The sequence below is a fragment of the Balaenoptera ricei genome, chromosome 14 (genome assembly GCF_028023285.1).
Source record: "Balaenoptera ricei isolate mBalRic1 chromosome 14, mBalRic1.hap2, whole genome shotgun sequence".
NCBI lineage: Eukaryota > Metazoa > Chordata > Mammalia > Artiodactyla > Balaenopteridae > Balaenoptera > Balaenoptera ricei.
In genome coordinates this window covers 9,064,238-9,076,732 of record NC_082652.1, presented here as the reverse complement: position 1 = coordinate 9,076,732, position 12,495 = coordinate 9,064,238, and the positions used below count along the sequence as shown (strand labels likewise).

The following is a 12,495-nucleotide window of genomic DNA, read 5'->3' as shown; positions in this document are numbered from 1 at the left end:
AGGAGCCTCACTTTTATTACCTGCTCACCACGGCCGGGCCCTCTGCTGAGCGCTCCTCACACATTATCTCACACGATGCTCCCCCTGTCACTCAGGGTAGAAAATGTGGCCAACCCCATTATCCCCTGAAGGAAGCTGAAGCTTAGAGTTAACGCTGAGGCTCAGTGGAGTTGAGAGCTGTGCCCAAAGTCCAGGCTAACGGGGGAGCCGGCCCAGGACCGGCTGCCCCACCGTCCTCGCTCTGCGCTGCTGCGTGTTGAGGCTAGGCACGGCCATTTTCCAGTGACGATTTGGAATTAACCAGCTTCCCTGAATTCTCAGCATTTTTCTTTGTGATGTGGCTCCCTTCAGAACTAGTACTGCCTTGTGAACTGGCAAATTCAGGGCCTTAGGGATTAGTTCATAGAGGCTGCGGTTGGGACCTGGGCTTTATAGTTTGTGACCTTGGCTCTCTCTCTCACTTCTTAAAATTGAGGTGAGATTCACATAAAGTTAATCATTTTAAAGTGAATAATTCAGTGGCATTTATTTAGTACATTCACAATGTTGTCCAACCGTCAGCCACTATCTAGTTCCAGAACATTTCCATCATCCCAAAAAGAGATCTAGTACCCATTAAACAATAACCCCCAATCCCCGATAAACACTAATCTACTTTCTGTCTCTATTGATTTGCCTATTCCGGACATTTCATATAAGTGGAATCATAAAATATATGTGGTCTTTTGTGTTGGGCTTCTTTCACTTAGCATAAGATTTTCTAGGTTCATCCACATTGTAGCATGTGTCAGTGCTTTCATTCTTTTTTTATGGCTGAATATTCAGTCTGTTTTTAATAACTCTGTGCCTTGGTTTTAGACCAGATGAGCTCTTAGATCCCTTTAGGTCTAAAACCCAAAGAGGGAGGGAGGAAAGAAAGAAGGAAAGAAAGACCTCACCTGAGGCTTGAGTCATTTTTTGGCTGCGTTGGGTCTTCGTTGCTGCGTGCGGACTTTCTCTAGTTGTGGCGAGCGGGGGCTACTCTTCGTTGCAGTGGGCGGGCTTCTCATTGCGGTGGCTTCTCTTATTGCGGAGCACGGGCTCTAGGTGCACAGGCTTCAGTAGTTGTGGCACACGGGCTTAGTAGTTGTGGCTCGCAGGCTCAGTAGTTGTGGTGCACAGGCTTAGTTGCTCTGTGGCATGTGGCATCTTCCCGGACCAGGGATCAAACCCATGTCCCCTGCATTGGCAGGCGGATTCTTAACCACTGAGCCACCAGGGAAGTCCCTTGAACCTTTACTAAGCTACTGAATTTGGATTTGTCTGAAAACTTCATTACAAAGCACTTTGCCATACACTTTTCACAATAAACCATGTCATCAAATACTTTAATTACTGAAATAATTACTACAGGTTGAAATGGTCAAAAGGTTTAATAGTCCACTCTTTATAGGCCTGAACTTGTTTAATTTCATCCTGAAACTGCCAAGATAATGGCAGATTAATTTTCAGAGGTTAAAATCTATCTACCTGAGAGTGTAAGAGGCAAGGCCCTGGGGGAAGTAAGTGATGGTCCAGTATTTCCAAGGGAAGAGAAGGGTCACACAGTGTCCTTTGGGGTTCCTCCCATTGCTGCCATTTCCACCACCACCATGTCATCCCCAGGGTCTCCCCAAATGCCATCACCTCCATCCCACCTCTAATGTCCTCACCATCATCACCACCTCCGTCACCACGACTACCCCCACTGCCATCGATAAGACCACCCACTCACTTCACCCTGGTCCTCACCTTCCTCCCCCATCCAGCAGGTCACAAAACCCACCGGATTGTCTTTCCTACAGCAGCTCTTCTCTGTTCTCCAGGAGACGCAGGACTCCCTCCCCCTTCACTCCCAGCGAGCACATGGGAGTTGGGGTGGGTACCTCATGGCTCCAGCCAGAAGCTGTTTCATGGGCACAGTGGACGTCACTCTAACCCAGCTGCCTGGAGGAGGCCATATCTCTGAGGCTGGATGTTTTAAATTTTAAATTGCTTATTGAGCATCTGTTCTGGGCGTACCCTGGAAAGAGCAATCCCCAGAACTAGAAAAATAAACACTTGTAGAAACTTTAGTATTTTTTGCCATCTAGGAATTAGCAGTTTGGTTTGAGAGATGCTGAGAAGCAGTGAATTTACGAGTAAGAGAAAGACCAGTGGTGACCGAGGGTCACTCAGTGAGCCACACGGAGGCTTTAGGAGGACAGGCACTGCCCAGGGCTGGAAGAAGGGGCTCCTGTCGAGAGGAGCTGGCCCCCAGCAGGCTCCCTGCAGGACGCACGGGCTGTGGGCAGTGGCCTACCATCCTTGGCATCTTTCCCCAGTGGTTTCACTCAGATGTTTCCAGCCCTTAAAGATGAAAGGAGGAGGGTCCCCATTTAGGTCTCATGTTTCTTGCTTCTTCCCTTGGTCCACAGGTTATCATCATCTGCCTGGTCGTTCTGGATGCCCTCCTGGTGCTCGCCGAGCTCGTTCTGGACCTGAAGATCATCCAGCCTGACAAGAACAACTATGCCGCCAGGGTAGTGTGTCCGCAGCCCTTTAATGTGGTTCACTCTGTGGGTGGGCAGAGTGGGGCAGCACCTGCCTTGGAGTAACCAGGCCTTATTTGAGAGTAGTTTGATTGGGTGCTTTCAGTCAAAGAGCAGAGAAAATGTCTTCCTTTCCCAATTATAGATATGAATTTACTACAAGCAGGAAACCTCCTCAAGTCACTTGATGGCTTGAACCTTGAGCTATCCTAGACCACTGAGCTGGAGTTTGTCACTGATTCTCAAACCAGGAGCGTGATTCCTCCCCATCCCCCAGAGGAGGACGAGCTGTTTTTCCTCCTGTCAACATTCTGACGTGGTCCCTGTGCTGGAGCCATCTGGGGAGATGTGCCCACCATTTATTCCCTGATTCACAGTTCCTGCCTGAGCCCATCCCAGACATTCACCCAAAGGGCAGTGGACACACTGAAAATGCACTGTGCGGCCCATCACCAGTAACAGGGGAGAAGGCCGGGGGCTTAAAAGCATCTCCCCACACCCTTTGAAAAAAATTCAGTGGACAGTGCAAAAATGTCTTTTCAAATGGTAAAAGAGCAGGCAGAAAATATTAAACCTCCTTCCTACTCGTGGCCCCTTTCACCACGGCAGCCGTTAACGTTTTCGTCTGTGCCAACCCAAGTCCTCCCATAGATAGATGATTATCTTTCCTCTCCCTCTGTTGTTTAGTAGAATCAGTAATATACCTCCTATACTCACTGTCTTGTGCCTTTTTACTTATTATGAAAAGTGGCAAATACACATTTTGCTGTATTTGCTTTCTTTATATATATATACATATCCACAAACACACCCCACACCCATCTATTTTTGTCTGACCATTCGAAAGTAAGTTAGACATCAGGGCACTTCACCCCTAAATACTAAATATCCAAACTGTCCCAAATTTGGTCACTGTGAGCCTCTTCGAGCTGACTGCTCTGTCCTCTTGACATGACTCATAGCCTTTGAGCGTTTCCTTGCTTTCTGGCCCCGGATGATGTCCCAGGTCATTCGAACTTCCCCTGCCCCAGAATGGAAAAGGTTACTTTAGTGAAGGCTAGTATTTATAAATCAAGATCTGGGAACTCTCTTCACTTACCATCTTACCATCATTTCTAGTAGATACATACAGATCAGCCTTGGTCTTTTGAACAATTGCGTAATGCTCCACGTGGAGGTACCATAATGCATTTAACAAGTGCCCTAGTCTAGTGGACATTTCTGTTGTTCTCCAAACAATGTAGAAAATCTTCTGTTCTGCAAATGATGTGCAGTAAATATCCTTAACTGTCTTTGTGCACGCGTGAGCTTTGCAGGGCCAAAGGGCATGGTGGATGTTTTCAACTGCCATTGCCCCACTGCCCTTCAGAGAGCAACGTGTGTGCTGTTCCCAGCCACAGTCCGGCCCGACAACAGCGCCCGGTGCTGGCAGGAATTTGGGATTGGTCAAATGAATGGATTCTCTCGGTGGCCGGGCAGGTGCATTCAAGGCCAGCTCGTCCGTGTGACCTGCCCCAGCCCATGACAGCCTGAGTCTACTCTCACTGTGTCTCCTTGTCCTCTTCAGGTGTTCCACTACATGAGCATTGCCATCTTGACCTTTTTTATGATGGAGATTTTCTTTAAAATATTTGTCTTCCGCTTGGAGTTCTTTCACCACAAGTTTGAAATCCTGGACGCCATCATCGTGGTGGTTTCCTTCGTCCTCGACGTTGTCCTCCTTTTCCGGGAGCATGAGTTTGAGGCTCTAGGGCTGCTGATTCTGCTCCGCCTGTGGCGGGTGGCCCGGATCATCAACGGTATGTCCCCTGCGCTCCTGGGCTGGTGGGGGGGGGGGGGGGGGGGACGGGGGATGGGACAGTGGGTGGAGCCTGGAAGGGGCGCAGAGGCCCTGGTCCTCCTCCTGGCAACCAAGAGAAACATGAAGTGGTCTGATTTGGTGTCCCACTGCCACCTTTGTGGCTACAAATTGACACCAGGACATGTGCTCTGAGAGGAAGTGCCTTTCTCCTTCAGACTCTCATTTCTATGATTACTGAAAGATGTTTATGGAAAGGGTTAGACTAATCCCTGATCAATCCCTGCCGGCTTGGTTCCCAAAGCACCTTTGTTTTTCATTTGGTGTTTCCTGGGAGTCTTCTACCAAACCCCATCCCACTTTGGGAGGGACACCATCCAGAAGGGGAGCAAGGAAGCTGAGAAATGCTGTACACTAGACTCTGCCCCCTTTGAGAAAGTCACAACACAAGTTAGCATGATGAAGGCTCTGAGAACTGTGTTTTCCAAGTTGACCAGTTCAACACTTTGGGAGGAAATAACACCTATGAGCGTGCTGTAGACTCTGGCTCTGGAGGACACACTTGGGGAAATACCGCTTTACCGTATTTCAGGTACAGATCCTCTTCCTCACACACTCTCTGTTGGTGCAGGGAGCCTCTGTTTCAGAGAAGCCGTTTGTGCTGTGATTTTATGTGGACCTAGTGACTGGTTAGCGGCTCAGCCATCAGCGAACTAGTCAGAGTTGATCAAATGCCTGTCCTCGGACTTGCCGCATCAGAATCACCCTCAACACTTTAAGTGGAGAGTCTGGTGTGGAGCCCAGAGGGAGGTGTCTGTCTGTGAAGCACCCCCAGGTGATTGGGTGTCCAGCAGGGTTGGGAATCCCTAGACTAGTGCCCAACACGACGGGCTGTGGGTCGTTGTCAGGAGACTGAGTGAGCGACAGTGCAGCCTGTTGGAAGCAGGCCCATCCCCTGCTGGGCACAGTGAGCCCCATTGCGCCTCCTGGGCTCTGCGGCCGCCTGCTGTGGTGCCACCCGGCCAGGGAAGGAGCTGTGCCAGTGACTCTGTCGGGCATGTGGGCGGCCAGTTCAGATCGAGTGATTAAAGTAAAGCCTATTAAGAACCTTTATTTGGGTTCTGTCAAAGGAAATAATGGAGGCTTTTCAGATAATATTTTAGATGCTTATGTCGATTTTTTCATCTAATCTAACAGAAAAATACTCTGTGCAAAGGTTATGTGAGGTAGATAGACCATGACTGATTATGACTCATGAAGCAGTTACTACCCAGTAATCTCACATCACACTGTTGTGAGATTTGTTCATTTTCTTTGTCTAAATGGCAGCGAGGCATAGGACTGGCTATTGCCCGTTATTACATTGCTATCAAATTTAGTAGCGTGACTGAAGCAACACAAGGCTAAACCGGATTCAGTGAGACAACCAGGAACACTGTGGACCAGGGACGGCTAATCCCAGGCCTTGTGGGCGCCACACGTGTCGGGGAAGGTCTGGACTCAGTCACTCACACTTGGAAAGGGGCGGAGCGGCCTCACTGCAGCCCAGGCTTTGAGGCCGTGTCCACAGTGTGGTGTGGGCATTTGGGAGCCCCCCCAGCCCCGAAGCCAAGATGCAGGTCATTGCCTGACAACTAAACTGGCCACAGCTCTGGAGGCAGAAAGTTGGCAAAGTGACAGTCCCAACCCCAAACTTGAGCATTTCCAGGCTTGCACTTAGTGCCTTTTGAACAACTGCTGCTAAGTAGCAAGACTGTTGTGAACTGCCCCCTGCTAAGGAGCTTAACCTTCATCTGGTCAGTGATTATTTTTAAGGATTTCTCACACCGGACAAGCCAAAGAAGTATTTCACAGCTGGGTACTGAGTAGCTCAGCAATGAAAAATCTGACCCTCCTAGTTCTGATGCCTTTAAGCCATGATGACGTTTTACTTGTCACCACTCTTCCCAGCTATACATTTGTAAGGAATACAGGTTTTTTCCCAAGGGGCTAAGTTAGAGATCAGTATCACGGAGACCCTCGCAATTATTTTTCAGGGATAATTATCTCGGTTAAGACACGTTCTGAACGGCAACTACTAAGGTTAAAACAGATAAATATACAACTGGCCACCAAGATCCAACACCTTGAATTCAGCTGCTCTGAGAAGGTAAGAAGGTGTTTGGGAAAACGCCCTCTGTCTACACAGATCGTTCCCTCCCTCCAGCCCTGAGCTTCTCCAGGCCAGGCCTCTGCTCACTCAGTGCCCTTAGCCCGGAGCCCACTTCCCTCGGTCAGGCCTTCCTTGTCCTTTCGGATTCAGTTTAGGCGTTGCCTCCTTCCCTGCAGCTTCGCCAGGTCTCTCTCCTCACTGCCATCGCCGCTGGGCCCCGGCTGACTGACTGCATGAGGAGTATGGCTTTCATTCAGCTCTGCGTCCCTGTGCGTGTCTGGGGCTCACTGTGTGACTGCCACATCCCTGGTGAGGCTCAGAAGGTAAATTCAGTTACTTGTCTACTTTTCGTAATAACAGGAACAAGAAATTGAAAGACTTAACAAGCTACTGAGACAGAATGGGCTTCTTGGTGAGGTGAACTAGAGGCATACCTGCTCCACCCCAGAGGGAAGACCTGCCTCACGGGCTTGTGACGAGGAAGACAGCCGCTCCTCCTGGGGCCATGTTGGGGAGAGGTTTGCTTTGATGGCTTTGCCTCACTGCTGCCAGCTCGGATTCTGGGGGACACAGTCTTTCAGAGGCTCTATTTCTTCCTTGGTGTGACTGAGAATGTCCCATCCCATTCCCGCCCCACACTGTGTAACAAATGTATCATAAACTATATTTTTCTCATGCTGAACACTTTACTCTTGCTTGAAAATGAACAACAAGCTGGACAATTACTAGCTGTATATAAAACTTAATCTCATCAAATGTACAGTTTTCACATTTCACATGTATATTAAGGAACCAGTGCATCCTTTCATATGACCACTCTGAAAGACAAAAGAGAAAAAAGAGAGCTACCTTAGCTATCAGCACATTCTAGAAAAGTCTTTTCTGTTTCCAAGCTGTTCTAAACAGCTAATCACAATGTCCCCCAAGGAGCTTGTTCTCAAGTACCCAGCCCCTCCTCTGCATCCTCCAGCTTTTAGCTGGCTCCACCTAGTTCTGCCCCCTGACAACATTTTTCTCAATTACTGTACAATTAATGTATAAAATAAACTCTCTCCTTCCCGCGGGCCCTCCTACTGTATTCTTTCTAGGTTCAACTGCTTGGAATCACTCTGTGGCATCCTATACCGGCCCACTAGCTGGAGAGCAAGCTAGCTCCAGTGCCTGGTACAAAAGTAGCAATTAGACCCAAGACTCCACTGTAATTAACATGACATTTGGGGGAAGATCCCCTCCTGAGGCCTTGTACTCTACTTGCATGATTTTATACAACTTGCTATTTTTGTACTCATTTTAACGGGACCTGAAAAGAAAGCCTGAACTAAAAATAATATTTTAAAAAATAACTCACATTAAAGCAGGGGATGAATAAACTGGATAAACCCTCAACGCCTGCACTACTTCAAGGTCTGTTCTCTTTACGTTCTTCCCAAAGGTGCAACTTGGCTTCCGCATATGACCTATGTGTTGAGAGTACTGGAAATGGCCAAGCCAGACCCCTTCTAAAGTCAGAGCAAGTAGAATGAAATTCCCAAAGGGAGAAAAGAGAGGAGGGAAGTAAGTGAAGAGGGGAAGTATGTTGGCTTGGGGGCAACCTCAAGGGTTATACGTATAATAAAGTGGGATGTCTCCGAGGGACCCTGGGCCCCACACGCGCTTGATTAGACAGGTGTGGTGTAGTTTCCCTATTTAATGACTTACGTCAAACAAATGGGAAGAAGAAGTTAAAGGGCAGCCTAGCATTGATGGTTGGCCGAGCTCTGAAGCCTGCCTCTGCAGGTGCAGACACATCCACAAAAGTAACCGCAGTGGAAATAAGAATTGTCCTTTTATTTCCTGAGTTGGTCTGTAATAAAAAAAAAAATCAGAGTGATGCAAGCCCTGCCCTCCAGTGTGTTCACCAGGATAACAAAGATGGGACAGCTTTCATTTCCTTCCTCACCCGACCACTGTTGGTTCATGAATCTGGTAGGTACGTGGAGGGCTAATCAGCCATTAACTCAGAGGAGAGATACAATTTTCACTCAGGTTGTCCTAACACATTGATGCCATTCACAACTCAAGACAAGAGTTTTAAAGATTAAATCTAAACAAGAATGTTAATGTGAATAAAACCACTGTGTTCAGAGGAGTTTTTTTCCTCCAAGTAAAAGATAATGACTGCTAAATTGTTTTAAGAATCCAGATTGTTTAAATTTTAATTATCTTTTTTACAAAATAAATTTCACCTATCACAGTTGAGTTTTGTCTGGACTCGTGTCTTAACCTATACCTTTAAAATTAGGCCTACCTCAGGAAACGAGGATGAAATCAGATTTGCAGTTACATTGACGATTTTAGCCTGTGGGTTCAATAAGGATCCATATTTAGTCCACTTCACTTCTATAGCCAAAGCCACTGGGAGCTGGCAAGAATCCTGCAAAACAAAATGCCATTAATCAATCTGAGTATTAAACAACCTCAAGTCAAACTTAATCTGCAGTTCAGAGTTTTAATTATAAAATGTTTCACGTATTACAAAATGTTCTGAACAAGAGGATGAATAGACTCTAGAAGTTCAGATAAAAACAGCTTAGAAAAAGCACATATTTTAAAGTACTCAATGCTCCAAAAATATTTTAACACCTAAAGCATAATTTTTCCATCCCTTCCCATCTCTAAAGAGGCCAGCATTACCTGGCAGCTGTGGTAACCCCAATACCCAACTGTGGAACCTCCAGGGCCTTAACAGCTCTAACTGCACCTGCCTGTTTACATCTACCTCAGAGATACTTCAGGAGAGAAGTTGGCACGGGGGGAGGGGGGAGAGCGAGAACGGTATTATTAACAGACAGAAATTAAACCTGACTGCATATCATGTTAAAATGCACTCAGAGGAAATTTAAGTGCCTCCTTTTCACTTATCTGATATCATCAGTTGGCAATTAAGATGCTACATCGGGGTATACAGGCGGCGTCTAGAGCTGTCAAAGACGTTAACTCTCCCTCTGCACCGAGAGCACTGGTGCCACAATGAAGCTGCCCGAGTTCAGGCTAGACACTGGGACCTGGGCCTGAGGCCTCTGCCCAGGACCCCTGTTTGCTCAGCCCCAAGGGGAAAATGGGCGAGGGGGCCTTCCAGACCTCTTTACTGCCTTTACAATCTCGTCAGTTGGCAAATGTAATCATGTTGAAGCTGCCCAACGGGGAGATGGAGTTCCACTGGAGTATTCTACTTTTGTGTATGTATGAAATTTTTCCACAATAAAAAGTTTTTAAAAATACATCTCTTTAGGGCATGAAAAGCTAGCAGGCCTGCTAAATTTGGTGCCTGCCAAAAAGGCACGGGTGGAATTCCTTGGCTTAGAACTGCCTTTTAAGAAATTTGCAAGCTGAAAAATCCTTGAGAATATCCTGTTATTAGGAGAAGATGCAACACGCAGCTGGTATCAACTGAGCTTAGCAGATGCTCTCGTGCCGGCTCTGCCTAGAAGGCTGGTACAAAACCCGTTCCAGGCCCTCTGAGCTCCCCGACCAGCACAGACCCCAGCAGTGCTACTGTCTGCACTGCTGCCCCTCTCCCCTCAACCTATGTCTTCCCTTCTGAGGGATAAGTAATAACTGGATGTCTTAACCATCTCTGAGAAACTAGAAGCAATTTGCCTGGTTCACTGAGGCAGCAGAGCTGAGCCAAGACTTAGCTGAGGGCTTCCCTGGTGGCGCAGTGGTTAAGAATCCGCCTGCCAATGCAGGGGGCACAGGTTCGAGCCCTGGTCCGGGAAGATCCCACATGCCGCAGAGCAACTAAGTCCGTGAGCCACAACTACTGAGCCTGCGCTCTAGAGCCCGCGAGCCACAACTACTGAGCCCACGCGCCACAACTACTGAAGCCCGTGCACCTAGAGCCCGTGCCCTGCAACAAGAGAAGCCACCGCAATGAGAAGCCCGTGCACCAAAACAAAGAGTAGTCCCTACTCGCCGCAACTAGAGAAAGCCCGCGTGCAGCGATGAAGACCCAGTGCAGCCAAAAATAAATAAAATAAAATAAAATAAATAAATTTATTTAAAAAAAAAAAAAAGACTTAGCTGAACAGCAGGGACTGAGTAACCACGGGTTCCTGCTGGGGAACTCAGCGGGGAGGGCGGGATCGGAGCTAGTCCTCACCCCCATTATCCCCATGCTATAAATGTGCTAAGCAGGTAATGAGAGGCCTGAAGAAACTGTGACAAGAAAAAGCCAGGCAATTAAAGGATAAGATGGGGAGCATGCCTGCAGTGACGGGGGCTGGCCCACACTCTGACTGCTGAGACAAAAGAAAAAGGTGGGCAGAAGAACCACACGTGATCCAGAACCTATTTGGAGGATGTCAACTTCCATTAAACTCTTCTGGGAACTTTAGAATTGAAAGCTCTGACATGTGGACTGCTTTTATAGACCAGGGAACAATGGATGGGACAGCTGTGCAGACGGAAGTCTTGTTGAAACAGTCCTGACATTTACCTATCATATCATGATGCCTAGAGAAGGCCTTACATAACACCAACAAGGAATAGGATGGTGACTGGCAGTGGTTTCCATTTATGGAGTGACCACTAGGCACCATGAATGGTACCTCATTTAACTCTCAACAAGCCCATGAGGTCAGTAATATAGCTATCAGATGAGGAAACAGAGGCTCAAACCTGTAAAACCACTGGCCAAAGGCGACAATGCTAACTAGGGGCAAAATCAGTGTTCAAGATCCAGGCTCATCTAATGACAGCCCAAGCTCCTACCCAGAGCCCCCCACCGCCAGCTCCCCCACTGCCTCTACCTCTCCACAGTGAGGGGCAGGTGCACGTTGGAGAGACCACTAGCATGTGGCCTTCAACTTCTCCCCCTTTACCTTCATGTGGGACGTCTGGGTGATGAAGTGGACGGGTACCCAGTCCAGCACATCCTGGGCCTGGGAATTTCCAAAAGGGGCCACATAATCTGGGAAGCCCTGGCCCTTCAGCAGGCTCTCCACCTTCTGCACTACCAGCCGACACGTGATAGCTTTGGTCAGTCTTTTGGGAAAGAAAACAAGGTCAACCGAATGAGGTGATTGTTCAGACCTACAGTTTTTTGGGTATTTTTTAAAAATAAGTGTCAGGGTCATATTTTATTTTGACATTTCTCTGGTACACAAAAAGTACTAAAAATGAGAGACGAGGTATTAGCCTTTATGTTACATCTGCGAAATGCATCACTTTAACACAGTGTTAGTACCTGTAACATCTCTGATTATAGGATATCGTACCTGCAGTTTTTACAGCCCTCAACAACACGCATATTCTCTCTAGTTTCTTTTCTCACTCTCTAAAAGGGGATTTTTTGAAGTTAAAGTGTCTCTCACTTTGTGAAATCTTGGTTGGCCAGGGAGATGAATCCAAAACAATGTTTCCCAAACTGTATTCCATGGAGAGGCTCTGTACAAGAAGGGTTCCATGGCCAAAAATTTGGAAACTATTGCATACCCACGTCCCCCCTGAAGTACACTGGCGTACTGAAGACTCTGAGAAGTGCTTACTTAGTAAGGAATCATGTTTTTAACTTTAATTTGATGTTTCCCAAACATACTGGACCACAGACTTACTCCTGCTGACATGTTATGGAAATGTATCCCATGGAACCGTCTTTGAGAAATGCTAGTCTAAAGCAATCAGAATAATGTAAATGGTGAATATTGGTCTAACCAAAATAATGATGTAGATACCCTGGGGAGACATAAGGATGGGAAAGGGGATCAAAGGAGAAAGAGCCAAATCTTCATCTTCCACAGTGGGAACTCAATAAATAATAAAAGTCATAATAAAATAGATAAGCAACAAGGACCTATTGTATAGCAAAGGGAACTATGTTCAATTGTTGTAATAACCTATAACGGAAAAGAATCTGAATCTGAAAAGAATATAACTGAATCACTTTGCTGTACACCTGAAATTATAAATCAACTATACTTGAATTAAAAAATTAAAATTAAAAATAAATAAATACA

At 46.9% G+C, this 12,495-nt stretch overlaps 2 protein-coding genes across 15 annotated transcripts in view; one reads left to right on the top strand and one right to left on the bottom strand.

Moving 5' to 3' along the window:
• Window positions 1-7,181, top strand: part of HVCN1 (hydrogen voltage gated channel 1) — a 28,369-nt gene extending 21,188 nt beyond the window's left edge. For all 8 annotated transcript variants that reach the window (XM_059895283.1, XM_059895285.1, XM_059895289.1 and 5 more), the window contains 4 exons: window positions 2,436-2,540; window positions 4,117-4,348; window positions 6,384-6,496; window positions 6,860-7,181. In XM_059895283.1, the coding sequence (XP_059751266.1) occupies window positions 2,436-2,540; window positions 4,117-4,348; window positions 6,384-6,496; window positions 6,860-6,925 (516 nt within the window). In that variant the 3' untranslated portion in view covers window positions 6,926-7,181. The remainder of the gene's footprint in view (window positions 1-2,435; window positions 2,541-4,116; window positions 4,349-6,383; window positions 6,497-6,859) is intronic.
• TCTN1 (tectonic family member 1) overlaps window positions 7,166-12,495 on the bottom strand; it is a 51,773-nt gene continuing 46,443 nt past the window's right edge. For all 7 annotated transcript variants that reach the window (XM_059895276.1, XM_059895278.1, XM_059895277.1 and 4 more), the window contains 4 exons: window positions 11,362-11,524; window positions 8,787-8,912; window positions 8,198-8,342; window positions 7,166-7,317 (listed from right to left, as the gene is read on the bottom strand). In XM_059895276.1, the coding sequence (XP_059751259.1) occupies window positions 8,199-8,342; window positions 8,787-8,912; window positions 11,362-11,524 (433 nt within the window). In that variant the 3' untranslated portion in view covers window positions 7,166-7,317; window position 8,198. The remainder of the gene's footprint in view (window positions 7,318-8,197; window positions 8,343-8,786; window positions 8,913-11,361; window positions 11,525-12,495) is intronic.